Below are 19,789 nucleotides of genomic sequence, written 5' to 3'. Positions count from 1 at the left end.
AGCGCATTGTTTCTTTAAACCCCGGTCATAACCCAACTCCACGACTCCTGGTTTTCTTCTTTTGTTTACAAAATGGTGCCGAAACTGGAAATTGTCAGTGGCTGTGGCTCAGTATGCAGCAAATAGATGTATGTGACTTACCCGAAAGTCTGCTTAATGCTCTTGACGTAGTACTCGAGCCAGTTGCGCTTGGTAACGTCTTCCTGGCCAATAGGAACACCCTCCCACTTAACTCGCATAACGGTAACGTGGTCAACATCGTTCTGGTCAAACTCCATGTGAAGCTTGGAGAAGTGACCGGCGGGCCACTGGTTCAAGCGCCAGCTCTGTGTGATCTTCTTGGGCTGCTCGAGCTCGAGGTACTCGCCGGAGACGTTTCCGCCAAACAGTTCAAACTTGCCGCCGACCTTGGCACCATCGAAAACCTTGGGAGGGGATCGTGTAAAGGCAGCGATTCGTTGGGGGTCGACAAAAGTCTGGTACAGCTCTTCGGCAGTGGTTCGGAACTCCTCGTTATCGGTCACGGTGGTAGTGTTGACAACGCTACCAGTCTTGGACTGAGTGCTTGTGGTAGCGGCGGGCTTAGGGGTAGAGCTCTGGGGGTGGACCTTGGGAGTCGGGAAACCGCTTGAGGGGTTTGAGCCTGGAGCATGCTGGATGTCCTTGCCATGCTCGGCGATGAGGGCGCCGGCAAGCTTCTGAAATTCCTGTCGCAGCTGGGGCACGATCTTTGATCGGACGAGGTCTTTCACGGGCTGCTTCTCCTTGGACTCGGCAAAGATGTCTACGTCAAACTACGAGGGGTCTTAGCGGATTTATTCTACGGCAACACGGAAGGCGAAAGAGCAGGGGAGGTTTTACGTACCACGTACTCGTCTTCTTCCGTGTCGTGGGCGAGCTCAGGCACGGTAATAGTGCCAGAAACATCATCCTCACCGGGAGCAGATCCTGGAAGGTTAGTTTTCACGTCTGTAATCTAAGTAGCCGTATTCCCTTACCAGAGTACTGGAGAACCAGCTTGACGTCAAAGATGGTAATCACCTTGCCCTTACGTTGGCTGACATCGACATCACCATCCATGCTCTGGATCTTATCAATCTTAGCCTTGACCTCGCCGTCCTCGGCCTGAACCTTGGTGACAGACTCGTCGAGGTAGGACCTGGCCCATCCTGAGACGTCCTTGTTTACCCAGTGCCAGTTGTTGGGGTTGTGCAGAACCATTGTGAAGTCGTGGAAGCGCTGGCTGTGACTGTGACTTTTGAAGCTGTTAGCTTTTGATCGGACAAAAATTGAACGAGTAAAAATTGAATGTCGCAATTGGAATCAGATATGGTTCTAAGACCACAGCATATAGGTCATCAATGGAGGGAGTACAAGTCACCCTATGACTGGTGCCAGCTGGTATCTCATCATGAAAGATGCGACGGTGTACGAGACGACGTTTGTGGTACTTACAATTTAGTGAAAAGTGTATTGAGATTGAAGAAAGAAAGAGAGAGAATGTGGTTTGAAAAGACAAATAAATAGAAAAGAAGGAAGAAAGCAGAGCAGAGCAGAGCAGAATATGAAGAGATGGAAAGAGAGGAGAGTTCTTTTGGAGAAGAATCCTCTAGAATTTTACTTGAGCCTTGTGCCCCCACATTTGGGGAGCTTCAAGTGGGGCTCATTTCATAGGCGGGCAAGACCCAGCCTCGTGTTTTTCGATCTCGATCTCTTCAGCCTCGAGATGTCAGAGTTTGTCAATGAGCATAGGGTAGGCGATTTCGAGTTGAGCTTTTGCTGCCGTTCAACTTGTCAAGGTTGATAGCCCATATGCTTTCCCCTTATGCAAGATAAAGTTTATGCATATGTTGCCAACTGTCCTGAGTCGTTGTCGTTGTGTGCGTAGTATTGCCGTGCTAACAACTCGTGAATTGGGTTAAGAAACGGTTTGTTACCGGATAAACGTAATGCGCATGTCAGCCCAAGCAATCAATGGAACTTGAAAGCATATTATCCGATTAACAAGTACTCGCCCAAAGGAGTACAAGTCAGCAACCACTGACAGATCCATGGTTATGATGTTGGTTGACAGCAATAACTAGATAGTAGAATCGGACTGTTGTGATATAAATACGAGTAAGATCACAGAAATAACATGGCATACGAATTAAAGCAAGACCCGCCTGACCTGAGACGAACATACGCTTGGCTGACTTGAAACTCGAGTTTGTTGAGTGACAGCTGTAGGATTGATTTAGCCAAAGTGCTATAAAGCAACGCCGCAAATTTAGTCAGCTGTTGCATTCGTTGCTCTGAGAGTGCTGCTCGAATACACTAAGCTTTCTGTCTATTTATTGTATTTGATGCACTGGCAATTTCTATTTAGAGTATCAAAAAGTATTTATGAATTTCACTTTTGACCGTCTTTTGCGTTATTAAGATGTCAGTCTGTTCACCCGGTACTATTATGTCCCGTGCTCTGGATGGAACTCTGCGCAAGGATCTCGGAGTATTCGCAAAGCATCCCGTCGAGTAGAGGTAGGTAGGTAGCAATGTATCAAACTCAGTATCAGCCCACGATCATCCCCCTTGCACATACTTGTTATGCAGCTACTGTTAGTATTCGATCCAACCATGCAGATTTTGAAGCGAACGGCTTTTAAGTCATGGGTCTTGACTTTCTAGGAAATGTGACAGGCAGCGAGGGACGTCGATTAAGCGCCGGCATCCACACCCAACCCGCATAGTCTACCCACCTGTCCAATAGTAGTATGTGAAGGGCAACAGCATGATTCTAAGAATAGAATGCTCTGTCTGCAAGTCTATCCCAACCTTTCCACTCAACGGGGTCTGAATTGATGCGATTGCCTACTAGAGGTAGTGACAATCTTCCAGCCATTGTGTGAGGAGAGGCAAGCAAGACGGTGATTATCCGGGTAGATTTTGACAGAATCTCATATGTGCCTCGTGCTCGCAGATATATGTTCCAGCATCAAAGACCAACATATGAACAAGCACCCTTTAAGATTGACGATACTAAATACGGTACAATCAGGACGCCATCTCTCAACTTTGTCAGCTGAGTGTCTTTCTTACAAGAGGCGGTCGAAGACTTTGAACTACCATTCCTAGTAAGAATCCCCTCAATACGTGCGTATAGTAGACCCGTAGATCCCCCTTACTGTTGCCCATCCCGAACCAACAATTGGTCATCCACAAACTCCCCACGAAGCGAAGCATCCTATCCATGTCAACTCTCTTTGTTCCACACATCTGATAGCGTTCATGCCACCCCAGCAAAGTCTCCGCCAAGAAGACACCACAGACAGGGCTCGGCTTGATTTGTCTAATCGGCGATAAAGAGAAAGCAGACAACGGTTTCGAGTTGACATCCCACTCTCGCTTTATTTAGTTACAGTGCCCTCTTGCCTCTTCCTCTCTCCCACTCCCACTGAGACCCCCCAATAGTGAGCTGTTGTGATTTCAAACTACCTGCTTCGTACCTTACTTTAGGTACTTCCTCGCAGGGGTAGGTTAGTACCTCCTGCTTGTAACAGAGCCCCTCCTCCCTAAAAAGTTCCCAACCCAACCACACTCTCTCTTATTCCCTACATCCTTGATAATCCTCAATCACATTTCTATTCCCATTTGGTTGGTTGTGCATTAAGGGACGTACTAATCGTCCTGGCTGCAGCTACCACGGATGGATTGATGAGAGATATTTCCGTCCTTGACAGTCAATTGACCGACAACTTCTTACACGCAGAGCCTCACCTGCATACCTACCTAGATACACTATTTTTGTGTGTCGGTTTCGTTTCTCCAATAAACGCGATCACTTCAGACAAGCAGCTGTTTGGCCAGTCAGATCAAGGTGATTGGCATCCTGTTACTTGTCGTCTCAGCTCCATTGTCGATTCCTGTTCAGCCTGTCGTGATCCTCACCTGAGCCCATCGACTCACTCCCTCTGTTCGCACGCGCCGCCACCCCGCGGATCCATCCTAGGACCCCACGTACCAGAACCAACCGCTGATACGTCTGTCACTAAGACGTTCCTTTTGGCCTTGCCCCCATCACAAGGACCCTGGACCTAGCGGTCGAGTAAAGTTATAGTCTCTTGGTCCTGCTTAATCCTTCATCATGACTTCTCGCGATCCGGCGCGACTTCGCCAGGGCCTTCTTCCTCTCACGACAACCCCGGGTATCTACAACAACCACCTACAAACGCCCATATCTGCCGTGTCCATGACCTCCAGTCATTATCACTCTGCTGCCCAAACGCCCGGCAGTAGTATACAGCCCTATAATCCTCAAGAATGGGTTCCTACGCAGGCCGCTGTCGCCGAGCGTGCTGTTCAATATGCAGGCGAGGTTCAAGGCAAGTGGCTAACAGGGTCAGTATAATTTGTTGTAATCTGTGTCCTAACATTCGACAGTGTCGCCATTGCCTCCTCCGCCATATAGTCCACCCAGAGGTCAGCAGCCGAGACCCATCAGTACAGTCTTTGACTCTACACCGAATGGAACTCCAACTCCGCCACCTCGACTAAGTGCGACCATGCATCGGCCTTCCCCAGAACCGGCCAATGCGTCGTTCCCTCCTCCTCCTCCAGGGACGCGCAACGGCTCACGGGATCGTCGTTTCCTTCCATCATTAGGCCGTCGTAGAGATACCGACAACTCGAGCACTCCACCACCTCAGCCACCACCCCAGAGTCACCGGCAAAGTATGATAGTCCAGACTTCGTTTCATCAACCTAGTCCCGAACATGGAATTGGCGGAGTCATGCATCATGGCCCCCCAGCAGCCCGAAGAGCTGTTTCTGCCGGAGCCGTAGAGACACCCACATCTGCTCGCTCACGGTCAACATCTCAGTCCAGGTGGGAGCCAGGCATGCCTCTCCCTCCGCCCCCTCCTGGACCTCCTCCGCCTTCCTCGAGTAGGTCGCAGAGTGTCCAGTCCATGGACAGGAATTCGGTTCCAATCATATCCCCTCCTGTAAACAGACGACGACCGCCAGCAGGGGTAACAAATCTGGGACCTGTTCCACCCACACCTGCGGATTGGAATGAGAATGAAAGCCAAGCAGGACCGTCGGATCGAAGACGGTCACCGGGCCTCACTATCGATACTTCGATACCCTCCAGTCCACCCATTGAGCCTGCTCCTAGTTCTTCATCGAGTATTAATGGGCTAAACCGGCAAAAGGCAGTACGACATGACAAAACGATTTTGCAGCGGCGAACCGAGAGTCGAACCAGGCACACCATTCGCAGTTCCATAGATGAGCGGACCCGTCCGGATTCTATGGCGGATATCATGGTACCGAACTCGACGGATTTGTCGCGGGCGTCAATCGGCAAGTCAACACCTCTTAGCGACGCACTTACATCACAAGATTCCCGAAACTCAACCCCGAGAGCTCCAGCATCAGGAAAACTGCCTCAAGAAGCCGAAACACCACCGTTCTCCCCCAACGCCCATAAATACGTGCAATATGGTAGCAATTCGAAGGCAGTCGCCCCCAAAGCGCTTCCTACTCCGCCTCCAAGATCCGGGTCTGTGGCATCAGTCTCTAGGGTCCGGGAATCCTCGAGGCCACCTTCAGCCGGTCTCCCAGTGTCAAAGCATCTAGTAACAACACAGACTGCTAGCCAATTTGCAGAAGGGACGGTTGATCGATTTCGCGAGTTCGCTATGAAGGAGTCCAAAGCCGCCACCGACGCAGACAGGGTACGCCTGTTCGCCGATTTTGTTGTGAACGAGTCAAGAATCAGACGTGAACGATATTCTGTAGCTATCGGGGCCATGGGTTCTGAAATATTCGACCTTACCCGCGATCTATTCCGACCGATGGTAACCCAAACAAGAAGAGATTCGGCTTCTTCGCAAGATCAGTATACACCTGGCTTATCGGAGCCAGGGCCATCTCGCCGAGGTTCGGTAGGCTCCAACGTTGGAGAGAGCCCCCAGTCTACCTCTAAAGCAGCCAATGTGCCAATCTCGCCAAGCGGCAACAACCCGCCGAACTTGAACTGGTCCGGCAATTACATGCCTTCTTTGTCACCAATTCTAAGCATGAGCGTCAGCGAAAACTATGAGAATGGGAGTTCCCGAGGTCGCCCCCCAAGTCGCTGGTGGGAATCAGACTCACAAGGCGAGGCTTCTCATCTCGGCAGGTCCAAAAGAGAATCAAAGTATATGGGTGTGACCAAAACGCAATGGGTTGAAGAGGATCGACCTCCTGTGGTATATGAAGAACAGGGTTCGGTGTCTGAATATCCTCCTGAGAAGACAGGCTGGCACGACCAGTCGGAGCCTAGTCTTACGCCCCAACAGTTCGGCTTTGCCACTGCTTCCAATATGGGCTCGAGTCCCTCATCAATGACCAATCGTGATCACCTCGACGTATCTCGACTCGTCACAATGCCACCTCCTTATCCAAGGCACCATCCTGCTGTTAACAACAAGCACCCAGAGTTGACTTCAATCAGAACTGCAGTGCGAGCTTTGAGCCAGCTCGATGAGTTGACGAAGACGAGAGAACGGTTCACCGTTGAGAGTACCAAACGACGAGAACAGTTTTCTAAAGCTGCGGCTGAGCGCCGTCAGGCTTTGCGGGCACACCTGCAGAATGAGATCAACTCTGGCAGCTTAAGCTACGCAGACGCAGGAACTATCGATGCTGACGAAAAGGTCAACGAGATCGCAAAGAAAAAAGAACTGGAAAAGTCGGAATATGAGCTGTTCCAGAACCAGGTGGTACTGCCTTTGAACGAGTTGTTGACAGGGCGTATCTCACGTGCGACCGAGTTATTCGACGATTTGTCTCTGCATCTATTCGACAATGAACATATCGACGCTGACATGCCGCAAGAAGAAGGTGACGATAGACCAGAACTTTTGGAAAAGTTGACTCTGCTCAAATGGGTTTTCGAGGCACGAGAAGGTCTTCACCGAGCCATATATGATATTCTATCGGATCGTAACAGCCGATACTGTGAGGTCGTATTGACTCCTTATCGACTTTCCGGGAACACCGAGAAGCTCAAGTCAGCTGAGGCCTTCTTCGCGGAAGACTCGGCTAAACGCGAATATGCGTTTGCACACGAAGTTCTGGAACGAACACGAGACTTCCGGGGAGTGGTCGAAAAGGCTGTCGATCACGGCGTTGCACTGCAGCTGTCGGCGTTTTGGGATATTGCGCCCCCGCTATGCGAGCTATTGGACAGCATTCCTTTGGATCTAGAAGGGTTCAACATTTTGATTCCGACGTCTGAAATTGACGAAAATCCATCATATGTCGAACATCCAATGCAGTATCTGTTCAGCCTGTTGCTTCACGCAGAAAAAAGCACATATCAGTTCATCGAGTCTCACACGAACTTGTTGTGTTTACTTCACGAGGTCAAAGAGGCGGTAGTACATGCCAAGGGCAAAGTGCTCGAGACTCAAACACAGGATGAGAACGGAAACCCAATTCCCAAGGCCGACAGCAAGGCGCGAGCGCAGGAGATGCGACATTCAGAAGAACACAGACTTACTGATGACCTGAAGGAGAAGGTCCGCCTAGTGCAAGATCAATGGAAGAGTGCCTTGGGCGAGAACATGACACTCGTCAAGGAGCGATTGGGAGAATGGCTGTTGCAGATGGGCGGCTGGGACGAGTCGCTTGAAGACGGAGGAGTAGGCGGAGTTTAGTAACCTACACGAGAAGTGAGTTGATGTTGATACCCCTGAGCCACATGTGCTCGATCTTTTGGAAACGATACTATTCTGTATATAATTTTCGATCTTGGACCAAACGAGTCCTTTGAATGAATGAGAAATGATATGATAATGAATTGTTTGCTCTTTAATGCCTGGGTATTGCGTCTGTTTCATACACTTATTCGTACATTTTTTCTGGCAAGTAGAGGCCGAAAAATCTCTCCTGACATTTTCATGCGCTTTATTTGAGTTCTCGGTGCTTTGTGCATTTCCTGTGTCGTTTGATATCCGTTTCCGTAATGCTCGAGATTGGGTGTTTCATTGCATATGGTGACAGTTCTCTTTGACATACTCAGATTTCGCTAATCAGCTCCAGCCGTCTTCCGGATCTCTTCTATCGTTTTTGTTTCCCTTTTCGTGTTCATTCCAATTCGTGTGTGGATTTTTCACTTGTACTCGACCGGCAGATCCATGCCAACTCTTCGCGCAGTCAAGCGAACACGCTCCTCCTCATCCATACCCATACCAGGGTTATATCGCTCGAGCAGCGTGGCATACATGCGCTGAGATCGAAGGTAAGCAATGGCCTGGGCAGCAGCATGAGCCCGGGCGTCGGGCGATGTCGCTTCCTTTGAATCGGAAGTAAATGAATTTCGGAGGCGAGAGTGCAGGGCAGAGCGAGGTGAAGCGAGGACGGGTCGAGGTGGCAGCTCCCGGAGGAGGGAGCGGTAGAGAGAACGTAGAGATGCGGGTGATGAAGCCATTTTGGTGTTTCGTATTCGGTATAAGAGTCCAAGAGGTGGGAGAAGAGATGATGAAATGATTTGGATGGTTGGGTTTGAATTGATGGGATGCTCGAAATGACGGACCAATCGGATGGTTCCGCTGTGAACAAGGGGAAAAAAATGTCGGTAGGTAAGAATGAGAAGGGGAATGAGAAAATGCCCCTCATTGATACCAGAGTCTAATGGCGGGGCAAAGGTAGGAGTAGACATGATAGAGATAATAGCTCTTTAATGCCCTGGTCATGAAGATAATTAGTTATATCTCTATGTTATTACTTAGTAAGATTGATTAAAGTCAATTGGGTTGGTTTCATTCCATCAGACTGAATTCTGCGTTAAGAAAGAACAGAAACATATACCCTACCAACTTGTAAATCGCTCCATCGCTAAACCAATTCGTCTCACGTCACCAAGCTCAAACAACCTCAACAGCTCATCCCACTTCTTTTCTTTTCCTCACACTCTTAATCAGATCCTTCAATCAATTAATCCACATCCCACTCATCTTAGACCCAGTCACAGCGACGACCCGCCCGACGACCCGAAAGAGACCAACCATACAGCAATTGCGCCATCCCACGTTACCTACTACTATCCTACTACTGCATATAGTACTCAGTGGTACCTTGCTCTCTACCTTGAATGTCAATATTCTTTAGATCCCTCCTCTTCTTTCTACTCACTATCACCCTGGCTATCTTTCTGTCGCCTTCATTCATCCCCCGTCTCCGCCAAATATCTTCCCATCTTCTCGTCCTCAATCGACCGCTCGCAACCATGGCCGCCCCGTCTTACGCCTCAGAGCTCAAGATCGCTGAGCTCGCCGTCCAGCGCGCCACCATCCTCACCAAGCGTGTTTTCCACGAGAAGGCAAAGGGAACCGTTGACAAGAATGACAAGAGCCCTGTCACTATTGGTGACTTTGGCGCCCAGGCTCTTATTATCGCTGCCCTCCGTCACAGCTTCCCTGACGACGCTATCGTCGCTGAGGAGGAGGCTGCTCAGCTCAAGGAGGATGCGAACCTCAAGCAGACTATCTGGGAGCTCGTCAGCTCTACCAAGCTCGACGACGAGGACGCTGAGAAGCAGCTCGGCGGTCCCATCAAGGATGTTGAGGATATGTTCGAGTTGATCGACAGAGGTGGCAGCCAGGGCGGTTCAAGCGGTCGCATCTGGGCCATTGACCCCATTGATGGAACAAAGGGTTTCCTCCGTGGTGGACAATACGCCGTCTGCCTGGGTCTCATGGTTGATGGCGACGTCAAGGTCGGTGTTCTTGGTTGCCCTAACCTCCCGGTTGACGACTCAGCCCGTTTGACATCCGACATTGGCGCCAATGCCACCGACGAGGGTCGCGGCGTCATTTTCTCTGCTGTCCAGGGTCACGGCGCCAACAGCCGTCCTCTAACTACCAGCGCCCTCTCTACCCAGAAGGCCATCACTATGCGAAGCATCGACGATCTCTCCAAGGCTACTTTCTGTGAGAGTGTCGAGGCTGGTCACTCTGCGCACGACGACCAAGCTCTCATCTCCAAGAAGCTCGGTATTACACAAGAGAGTGTTCGCATGGACAGCCAAGCCAAGTACGGCTCCATTGCCCGTGGCGCTGGTGATATCTACCTTCGCCTGCCCGTCAAGGCGACATACCAGGAGAAGATCTGGGATCACGCTGCTGGTGACCTCATTGTCCGCGAAGCTGGTGGCCAGGTCACTGACATTCACGGCAAGCGCCTCGACTTCAGCGTCGGACGCACTCTTGCCAACAACAAGGGTGTTATTGCTGCTCCCGCTGCTGTTCACGGCAAGGTTCTCCAGGCTGTTCAGGAGGTCCTGAGCGCCAAGCAATCATAGAATCGTGGAATAAGAAGGAAAAGCGATATGACTTGAATGAAAGCGAAAACTCAAGAGTTAAAAAAAATAGTGATTTTGTATATGCTTCGTCAAATAGTACAAATTCTGTACATGATACTAGAATACACACGCCAGCTGCGTCCAATAGGCCACCAAGCCGGCCCATACAAGTTCCCCAAATACCATTTCTCTATTTGATCTTCTTTTGCTTCAGCTTGATCGTTTGGTCGTTGATGAACACGCCCTTTCCCTTATAAGGCTCCGGAGGACGCCACATGCGAACTCGCCCAGCGAAGGACATGATAACCTCACGGTCAACTCCCTCAATCAGGATACGCGTAGGCGCAGGGGTCGTAACGGTGACACCGCGGGGGATACCCTCCTCGACGGGATGCGTGAAACCCAGCTTGAGGCACAGGAAACGCTGGCCAGGAAATTCCTCTTTGGCACCTCGCTCTTCGACACTGGCTCGGTAACCAACACCAACGAGACGGAGAATGGCTGTGTGGCCTTCTGAAACGCCCATGATGTAGTTCCTGAGATAAGACCATGTAGTTCCTACACAATTGTCAGCATCAATTGCGTCGAGAGCACCGGATATGTAAACCTACCCCACATTGCCTTTTGGTCCTTGGCTTCATTGTCCCGAACGCTCAACAAAATGCTCTTGGCGTCAAGATCCTGAGTGAGCTGCACATATTCGGGAACCTCGAGACCGAGCGATCCTAACAACCAGTCAGCAATTCGCTCCTTTCCCTCCTGGGGACTTATTCTAACGCACCCAATGGTCCCTTGATGTTGATGGTCTTCTTATACACCTTCTTGTACGATGTCAAGTCCTTCTTCGCAACAGGTTCTCCAACGGAAAGCTCCACTCCGGGGGGAATCGAGAGTGGTGTTCGGCCAAGCTTAGAGGGCCGTTTCGATGTCGTGGAGAAGAGTGCGGTGGTTCGTGGTGCTGCCGCCTGCCATGCCGGCACCAGGAAGCCAGGAAGCGTGACAGGGCCAGGCGACGAGGCCGTAATGGCTCGTCCTAATGCCTTCCCCCGGCTGGGAGCGAACATGGCAGCCATTGGTGTCGATATGGCTGTCGTAGGCGTGCTGCAATGCTGGTTGGCTCCACGGACGATGTTCAGACCATGAAGCTTGACTTTTCGTGCTTAGTCATGCCATCACGTGCTGTAGGAATAGCTTAACAACTGATCGGGACAAGAGTGGTCCGATCACCGACAGTCAACTTCATCTCTGTGTGTTCTGTGTGTTGAAGGAAGAACGAGTGGGCTGTTTAGCAGGTGTTACTTTTGTGTTATGTGAGAATAAGGTTGCTATAAGAGCCCTATCTTTCGTGACGAGGCTGCGTGAATCAGAGCTATTAGACTTTGAGGAACACCCACATCAATTCAACTTCATCTCATCATGTAGAACATGACAATAAACGTTAACTCTTTTTCCAATTTCAATTTCACAATGGTTTAAGACTATAGAATTGGTACAATAGTACTTCTGAATTTTATTTGACTCGTACATCTGTCGTGTACTGCCGATTTTGAGGATATCTTAACCCCGGAATTAAACAACTACGCCCTGAAAAGAAATTGCAGGCCGGCTATTGAACACAGACAACATAGACGACCGGTGGTTTCAGCACATTGGAGTATCTTACTCCTCGCCTTCAGGCAGCTCCTCCTCGTACTCCTCTTCTTCCTCGTCAATACCAGCATCCTGGTACTGCTGGTATTCAGAGACAAGATCGTTCATGTTAGACTCAGCCTCAGTGAACTCCATCTCATCCATACCCTCACCAGTGTACCAATGCAAGAAAGCCTTGCGTCGGAACATAGCAGTGAACTGCTCGCCAACACGCTTGAAAAGCTCCTGGATAGAGGTGGAATTTCCAATAAAAGTGGAAGACATTGTAAGTCCACGAGGTGGGATAGCGCAGAGAGCGGTCTGGATGTTGTTAGGAATCCACTCGACGAAGTATGATGAGTTCTTGCTCTGGACATTGCGCATCTGGTCCTCAACCTCCTTCATGGCGACACGGCCACGGAAGATGGCAGAGCAGGTCAGGTAACGACCGTTGCGGAAGTCGGAAGCAGCCATCATGTTCTTGGGGTCGAACATCTGCTGGGTCAGCTCAGGAACGCTGACAGCACGGAAAGAGTGAGCACCACGGCTGGTCAAGGGAGCGAATCCGACCATAAAGAAGTGCAGACGAGGGAAGGGCACCATGTTGACGGCGAGCTTTCGGAGGTCAGAGTTCAGCTGACCGGGGAAACGGAGACAGGTGGTGACGCCGGACATGACGGCGGAGACAAGGTAGTTCAAGTCGCCGTAAGAGGGGTTGGACAGCTTGAGGGTGCGCATACAAATGTCGTAAAGAGCCTCGTTATCGATACAGAAGGTCTCGTCGGAGTTCTCAACCAGTTGATGGACGGAGAGGGTGGCGTTATAAGGCTCGACGACGGTGTCGGAGACCTTAGGGGAAGGAACGACGGAGAATGTTGCCATCATACGGTCGGGAAATTCCTCACGGATCTTGGAGATCAACAGGGTACCCATACCGGCGCCGGTACCACCACCAAGAGAGTGGGTGATTTGGAAGCCCTGGAGGCAGTCACAGCCCTCGGCCTCACGGCGGACGACATCGAGAACTTGGTCGACAAGTTCAGCTCCCTCAGTGTAATGACCCTTGGCCCAGTTGTTTCCGGCACCGGATTGACCGAAAACGAAGTTGTCGGGTCGGAAAAGCTGTCCGAAGGGACCGGCACGGACGGCGTCCATGGTACCGGGCTCGAGATCGACGAGGACGGCACGGGGAACATATTTGTTACCGGAGGCCTACACACGTGAGCTTGTGTTTTTCGTGGCAGGAGTGATGAAACAAACCTCGTTGAAGTAAACGCTCATGCGCTCGAGCTGGAGCTCGGAGGTACCGCTGTAAACACCATTGCTGTCGAGACCGTGCTCGCCAGAGATAGTCTGCCAGAAAGCAGCACCGATTTGGTTACCCTAATAAACATGTTAGCATCTCCCTCGGGTGAGATGGAAGAGCAGATAAATACTTACGCACTGACCGGTCTGAAGGTGAACCTATCGCAAAGAAAAAGATAAGGTTAGCTTCTCTTCTCTTCTCTTGTTTCTGGGGAAGAAGATTGATCAAGCTGCGAGCTATCATGCATTGTTGTTGAGCTGCCGCCGGCCGGCGGGGTACAGTAGAACCAGGAGCACAGAAGACAAGCTCAACGCGTGCAGCAGCTTGAAGTTAGAGTTCAATGGAAAGCACTCACAATCTCGCGCATATTGACGGCTGTGGATGTAAAGATGGGATATGGAGAGTAAAGAGAAGAAGAAATGGGCCGAAGTAGTTCAAGAGCTGAAGTAGCCTTAGCTTTGACGGAGTAGGAGAGTGGGTTGGCAGTTCCAGAGGTGGGAGGGAATGTTGATTTTTGTTTGGAGAATGGAGGGTGAAATTGTTCACCGCCATGGTTCAGGGCCCAGCAAGGATGTAAACAAGGGGCAGGGCGGTACCTACTTTCTTGACGATTGAGCCAGTGAGCGCTCTCCGTTGTTTACCTGTTGATCCGTGCACACCCTCAGAAAGGCAAAGCGCCGCCAGATGGGGGCTCCACAGTGGCAGGTACGCCAATTGAGCTTCCCCTGCTCCCTGTTGCTGTCACTGTTATCTAGTGGTTGACAGACCAGAAGAAGATCAAGACGATGGAGGAAATAAGATGGAAAGAATCCTTCACTATTTCCATGTTCAGTATCGCTTTTTTACAGATGAACTGTTATTGGTAAGTGACGAAAGGTGTTCTGGTTTCATTTATAGCCGTTGGCACTGTTACTTGACATTCAGTGACCGTTGAAGTCAGCCACGTTGGTAAAGTCCATTCCTGGAGCTCAGTAGCTTCCTCGGTACATATCACCAACGAACTGAAGAACGCCAGCAACATTTGCCCCACAGCAATTGGCGATTGAACTATCCGAGATGAACAGAACATTTGACGATCAGCATTTTCAACATGAGGCGACCACCCAAGAAGAAACCTGGAAAGCACATCTCTTTGTGTCACGATTTGCAACATGAATAAAACTGCAATGATGTAAAGATAATCACGATATGCATCGTCATTCGAGCTCCGTTCTATTGCATCGTAATTCCATTTATGGCAGTCTTGCCGTCTATCAACGTCGAGCTATCAGGCATATATCCGTAAGATACACTCACTTATTGTGTACAGTCATGGCTACCTAGTAGGTAAGCGGCAAGGTTTGTGAAGCCGGCATTCGTCATGTGAGCTAAGCCGAAATTAACAAACATACGAAGACGATTCCGGGACTTCAAGATTGCAACAACTTTTGCCGAATAGAGGCCTTGGAGACCGTGAAATGACCTGCTGCCATACTCACTCGATCTAAAAATATCATCTGGTAAGTAGTAGAAACGTTGGCTTCATAAGTCTTTAGGTATAGAAACAAGTGCATATCTAAGGAGTACGATCTAAGTAGCATAAACCGACCTACTAATTTCGCCAGCTTTCTAATACCCTAAGGAACATCTAAAACTCCATGCTTAATTCAGAATACCTGACTCTAGCGATACATGAACCTTTGTAGTCCTGGGCGCGTAACCAGTGGAAAACCAAACCCTAGATGCCAACGTGTGCCGCACATGATCGCTCACCTTGCTGAGATGGTGTCTCGATGCATCGTATGGTCACGAGCTATTCGAGATACTACGTTGTATATCTCGGATCTAGAGTCGCTATGTTGTTATTGAGGTGGTTTATTTTAGAAAGGGAGTGACTGATACGGCACCCATCCTAACGAGAGAAACCCGCCACGACTCAGGAAACAACCCTCGTTCGCAACACTTTGGCTTAGGAAGGTGTGTCCTGGCTTTTATGGCTCTAAGTGCAACCCAAGACTTTCTTTAGGGAACGACACAGCAGCATAGGCAGTAAGTCGAGGTAATCTGATTACATTCATAACTCATGATCCTCTATCCCTTAATATCAAGCGGTTTCCCTGACTGCATGTCATGACGATTAAATCCCCTTTCCCCGAGATCACATTCCTCGTGAAAGACCTGTCCCCCGCGCCCAATTTGTTCATCTCGTATAGGCCTATTCCTCCATGAGATACTGCCAGTACTCATCTCCATTCTTGTTGTCGACGTGGACGATCTTAGCAACCTTAGTACCGTAGGCATCGGTGCCGTCGTCTCCAACTCCGCGTCGGCTCTTGCAGTCCTTACACTGCTTAAACTCCATCACGTTGTAGGAACTGCAGGTGCTGCCGTCCTGGAGGGTCTGGTTACACTTCCAGTAGCTGAGGTTCTCCCGCACGTGGAGGGTAGGTTTGGTCTTTTTGACTTCAATGATCTTGCTGATGGTATCCTGTTCGTCATCGGCTTCGGTAGTAGGGGAAGAAGCGCTGGGCTCGGGCGCAGGTGAAGCAGAGGGTTCGTCGGTTTTGGTGGGAGTAGCGTGCTCAGAAGATTTGGTGCAAGGTTCGATATCGGGATCGGAGAGATCCATGGCCACTACGGCTTGAGTGGTTTCGATGCCCTCCATTTTCGCCAGGTGTTGTAGCTGTTTGGGTGGAGAGGAGAGAAGGAAGTTCTTTGACGAATACTCGTCAAGTTCGGTGCACTGCGGGCAGTGGAGGTTGTTGCGAAAATGTGATGTAAACTTCAATGGAAGGTATATATAGATTCTGGGGGCGCATCATCTGTTGGGACTGTGACGAGATTCGGGGTCCATTGTTGTTATTGAATGCGCATTGTGTGTTCCGATCCTCGAGTGATAAAAAGAAATCCACCAAATGCATATATTCATTCACCTGCATCATATGTAACACGAACCACGCATGGTGCGTTCATTAGCATTATTAGGGTCGGACAATCGAAGACAAAGTTTTATTGCTAGGGTTTGCGAGGCCAAGCGGTGGCCGGTCAAAACAACAATTAAACACATTTGGCTTCATATGCATTTCGAGCCACAGCAATTTAACAGAGTTCAAGCCAGATGCAAACAGATTAAATGTGTTATACAACGTAACAATCGTTTGATCAATTTGACTATATACTTAGTGCTGCTTAACAACACCAGCAGCATTGGCTTGCGCAGTAATCCTTTTCTTGTAAGCCTGGACATCACCAGGGAACTTCTCGACGGTACCTCCATCGCAAACCCACAATGATGTGCACACAGTTTGCAACATAGTAACGTCGTGGGAAACCATCAGCACGCCACCCTGAAACTCGTTGAGGGCTACGGCCAAAGCATCCATGGCTTCGATATCAAGATGGTTAGAAGGTTCGTCGAGAACCAGGATATGGGGGTTTGTAAGAGCCAAGCATGCAAAAGCGACACGAGACTTTTGACCTCCAGACAGCAGTCCCATCTTCTGGAGACCAGTTGTACCGGTGATACCGAAAGCACCAAGTCGGCGACGGTACTCTTCATCTGTCCGGCCGGGGTAGTTCTTGGACATGAAACCGACGGCACTGTCCTCAAGGTCGAGAGCATCGACGTGGTGCTGAGCGAAGAATCCGATTCGGAGACGAGGGTGTTGTGAGATCAGACCAGTGGAAGGACTCAGCTTACCAATGAGAAGCTTGAGAATAGTTGTCTTACCAGCACCGTTGGGTCCAACGATACCGATTCGAGAGTCCAGTTGAACGTCCAAATCGACGTTGCGGAGCAGAATGTTGTCCTTGTTATAGCCGAAAGTAACTTCTGACATCTGCACGATAGGAGGCGAGAGCTTCTCGACCTCGGGGAAGTTGAACTTGACACTGTACTCGGCCTCTGGGGCTTCGAGGATAGGCATCTTCTCGAGCTTTTTGATACGTGACTGAGCTTCCGAGGACTTGGCGGCGTTGTAACGGAACTTGTCGATAAAGGCCTGAAGATGGGCTCGCTGAACCATCTGGTTCTCGTACTCTCGCTTGGCGACCTTCTTGCGTTCCTCCTTGGTGGAGTAGAAGGTATCAAAGTTGGCTCCACGGTAGTAATCGAGACGCTCCGAGTGCTGGTGGATGATGTCGGTTGCGACCTCGTTGAGGAACGCTCTGTCGTGAGATACGACGAGGACGGTACTGGGGTAGGTTTGGAGGTAATCGGACAAGAAAGTAATGGAGGGGACGTCCAACATGTTGGACGGTTCGTCAAGAAGCAGCAGGTCAGGCTCACAGAATAGGGCTCGCGCAAGAGCCAGACGCATTCTCCAACCACCAGAGAAGGTCCTGGTAGCATGCTGCTGTCGCTCTGTTGAGAAACCGAGACCAGCAAGGATACTGGCAGCTCGTGACTCGGCCTTGTCTGACTCCATCTCAGCCAACTTGGATTGAACATCTCCCAACTTAGTGTCCTGTGTTTCCCTGTCGCGGTCAATTCTAGCCGCATCGGCAGATGTGTCGGCCAGGGAAGCTCGCTGCTGTTCCAACTCTGCCAAGCGTGCCGTAATTTGCTACAATTATTAGATCTTATCCAATATCAGAAGGTGTTGGTGTACTAACCTCTTGCTCTCTAAGCAGAACCTTGCGCCAAACGTCGGCGTCGAGAACCGCCTGGATAGCCGGAGTGTCATCACCAGTGATCTAGACTTGTTAGCTATGATTTCTTCTTGGGGCATTGATTGACTTACTTCTTGCTCGACGTGGAGAATAGAAATGTGCAGAGGAATAGCGACCTCACGACGAGACAGGGCTCGGAGCAGAGTAGATTTACCAACACCGTTGTTACCAACTAGACCATATCGGTGTCCGTAAGCAAGAGTGAGCGTTGTGTCTGTAAGAATACGTTGTCCGCTGATAGACACATCGATGTTGTCCAACTTGATATCCTTTGACTTGTTTGCAGAACCGGCACCCAGCTGGAGAGGGTTGACGGCCATGTAAAACTCTTCGTAGGACTCTGTCGATTCGGGCTGGTCGAGAAGCTTTGAAGCCTCGTACTCAACAGTCTTGAAGGTCTTTTTCTGCTGCTTGGCTGCAATCTTTCGCTCGGCCTTTTCGAGCTTCTTGCGGTCGACCTTGGACTCGACCTTTCTAGCGTTGGCAGACTCCAGATCGACGCCACCTGTAGCCACAGCCAAAGTCGACGACATGTTGCGCTGCTGGCTGACCTGAATAGTTTGATCGAGACGCCTGACAGTTGAGGGTCCTCGATTCTGGCCTCCGTTGGACTCGGCGTACTTGTCAACCCATTTCTCAACAAGCTGCTTGATCTTCTCCTCGGTTTCCGGGTTAAACTGGCCTGAGGCGGAAATTAGAAGTTCGGTGATGGCGGAAGCAGCCTCGTTCAGCGGCGACTCGCTCGAAGTCTCATCATCGTCTAAATAGGTAGTAGAGGCGTGAGTAAGGTAGCCCACGGAGTACTCGGAGACCACAGGGTCGATGTTAGGAAGCACAGCTCTGATATCAGCCTCCATGACGATGACGACGAATAGACCTAGTGTCGGTTCTAACGAGCAGCAGTGTTAATTCAACAGAAGTCCTTTAATTATCCACAGCTCGTGTCACTCCAACAGAAGATTCGACGAGTTATGAGAATAGGTTGAACTGCGATTGAACGGTTCAATTACCTTGAATGCCCCGCCACAGATGTCGTTGAAAATTGTGGGCGTAGTCATTGGGGTATCAGAAAAATTGGCCGCTAGGATCATAAGCGACGAAATTAGTTGGACAGTTTATCCTCCTTAGTCCGGGTTTCTTAGGCTATTTATTTCTGTACCCTAAAGCTTAGAGCCACTGGGTACTAGTGAGCCACCACCCCACCGATGGCCGTTTGATGTAGTCTCTAGGGTAGATAGATTGTCGCAAAATGAAGACAAACATGTTGGTGATATCTGGGTGAAAAGTAATCCTCTTACTTTCGTTCATCATTATATTTCATAGTAAATATGAATGGTTCTCTTTGTGTCACTGTGATTAACTCGTAATGTTGATAAACCGCAGTTATAGCACCGCGTAGTGTAAGTGGTGTTTTCTGTCTAGTTACTGCCGTGGTGATCAAGTTTACGTTGACACTTAGATGACCCAGAAGTGCTAATCAAAAAGTCACAATAGAGTACACAGGGTAAACAGAGAATAGCCGCTGTTGGCAAACTCATTAAATACGGGTCTTTAATTGTATGTTGCGGATTGTATTAACAATCTGGTTTATACCTACAGAAAGTCACCTAACCTATACTCAACTGGCCCGTCGACGTCGACAACAAGTCTATTCCTTGACGACATAACCATAAATGTCTTAATATGATGACAAAGGAAGTCATAGCGCTTGGAAACAGGCTGTGCGTACGATAAGAAGCAAAAGGCAAGGAAGTTGGAGCTGAATCCAGACACGAGAAGAAGGGATGTCGCCGAGCCGGGACTATAGCAAGACTGCTATATCAAGACACCGCAGGGGGCCACACAAACAAATGAACTTATATGTATGTCTTGGG

General features: G+C 49.8%; 8 protein-coding genes across 8 annotated transcripts; 2 read left to right on the top strand and 6 right to left on the bottom strand.

Annotated features, from left to right (window-relative positions):
* Positions 1-65: 65 nt before the first annotated feature.
* FSST1_000743 (activator of Hsp90 ATPase) lies at positions 66-1,221 on the bottom strand (the record flags this gene model as incomplete). Its single annotated transcript, XM_083233892.1, has 4 exons — positions 66-84; positions 142-794; positions 866-948; positions 999-1,221. 4 exons carry the CDS (start codon positions 1,219-1,221, stop codon positions 66-68), a joined length of 978 nt encoding a protein of 325 aa, XP_083090925.1.
* Positions 1,222-4,123: 2,902 nt separating this feature from the next.
* Positions 4,124-7,685, top strand: FSST1_000742 (uncharacterized protein; the record flags this gene model as incomplete). The annotated part of the gene is made up of 2 exons (XM_083233881.1): positions 4,124-4,361; positions 4,420-7,685. 2 exons carry the CDS (start codon positions 4,124-4,126, stop codon positions 7,683-7,685), a joined length of 3,504 nt encoding a protein of 1,167 aa, XP_083090924.1.
* Positions 7,686-8,140: 455 nt separating this feature from the next.
* FSST1_000741 (LYR motif-containing protein) lies at positions 8,141-8,458 on the bottom strand (the record flags this gene model as incomplete). Its single annotated transcript, XM_083233869.1, has 1 exon — positions 8,141-8,458. One exon carries the CDS (start codon positions 8,456-8,458, stop codon positions 8,141-8,143), a length of 318 nt encoding a protein of 105 aa, XP_083090923.1.
* A 798-nt stretch (positions 8,459-9,256) lies between these two features.
* Positions 9,257-10,330, top strand: FSST1_000740 (uncharacterized protein; the record flags this gene model as incomplete). Its single annotated transcript, XM_083233859.1, has 1 exon — positions 9,257-10,330. The coding sequence occupies one exon, from the start codon at positions 9,257-9,259 to the stop codon at positions 10,328-10,330; it is 1,074 nt and encodes a 357-aa protein (XP_083090922.1).
* Positions 10,331-10,520: 190 nt separating this feature from the next.
* Positions 10,521-11,498, bottom strand: FSST1_000739 (mitochondrial 54S ribosomal protein uL6m; the record flags this gene model as incomplete). Its single annotated transcript, XM_083233848.1, has 4 exons — positions 10,521-10,888; positions 10,942-11,055; positions 11,112-11,431; positions 11,482-11,498. The coding sequence occupies 4 exons, from the start codon at positions 11,496-11,498 to the stop codon at positions 10,521-10,523; spliced, it is 819 nt and encodes a 272-aa protein (XP_083090921.1).
* A 491-nt stretch (positions 11,499-11,989) lies between these two features.
* On the bottom strand, positions 11,990-13,632 carry FSST1_000738 (beta-1 tubulin; the record flags this gene model as incomplete). The annotated part of the gene is made up of 4 exons (XM_083233837.1): positions 11,990-13,171; positions 13,220-13,342; positions 13,400-13,423; positions 13,621-13,632. The coding sequence occupies 4 exons, from the start codon at positions 13,630-13,632 to the stop codon at positions 11,990-11,992; spliced, it is 1,341 nt and encodes a 446-aa protein (XP_083090920.1).
* A 1,827-nt stretch (positions 13,633-15,459) lies between these two features.
* On the bottom strand, positions 15,460-15,909 carry FSST1_000737 (uncharacterized protein; the record flags this gene model as incomplete). Its single annotated transcript, XM_083233826.1, has 1 exon — positions 15,460-15,909. One exon carries the CDS (start codon positions 15,907-15,909, stop codon positions 15,460-15,462), a length of 450 nt encoding a protein of 149 aa, XP_083090919.1.
* Positions 15,910-16,423: 514 nt separating this feature from the next.
* Positions 16,424-18,772, bottom strand: FSST1_000736 (protein GCN20; the record flags this gene model as incomplete). The annotated part of the gene is made up of 3 exons (XM_083233815.1): positions 16,424-17,809; positions 17,859-17,939; positions 17,987-18,772. The coding sequence occupies 3 exons, from the start codon at positions 18,770-18,772 to the stop codon at positions 16,424-16,426; spliced, it is 2,253 nt and encodes a 750-aa protein (XP_083090918.1).
* Positions 18,773-19,789: the final 1,017 nt, after the last annotated feature.

The sequence above is a fragment of the Fusarium sambucinum genome, chromosome IV (genome assembly GCF_050947815.1).
Source record: "Fusarium sambucinum isolate potato_lamoka chromosome IV, whole genome shotgun sequence".
In the NCBI taxonomy this organism is placed as follows: domain Eukaryota; kingdom Fungi; phylum Ascomycota; class Sordariomycetes; order Hypocreales; family Nectriaceae; genus Fusarium; species Fusarium sambucinum.
This window is presented reverse-complemented; position numbering and strand designations above follow the sequence as displayed.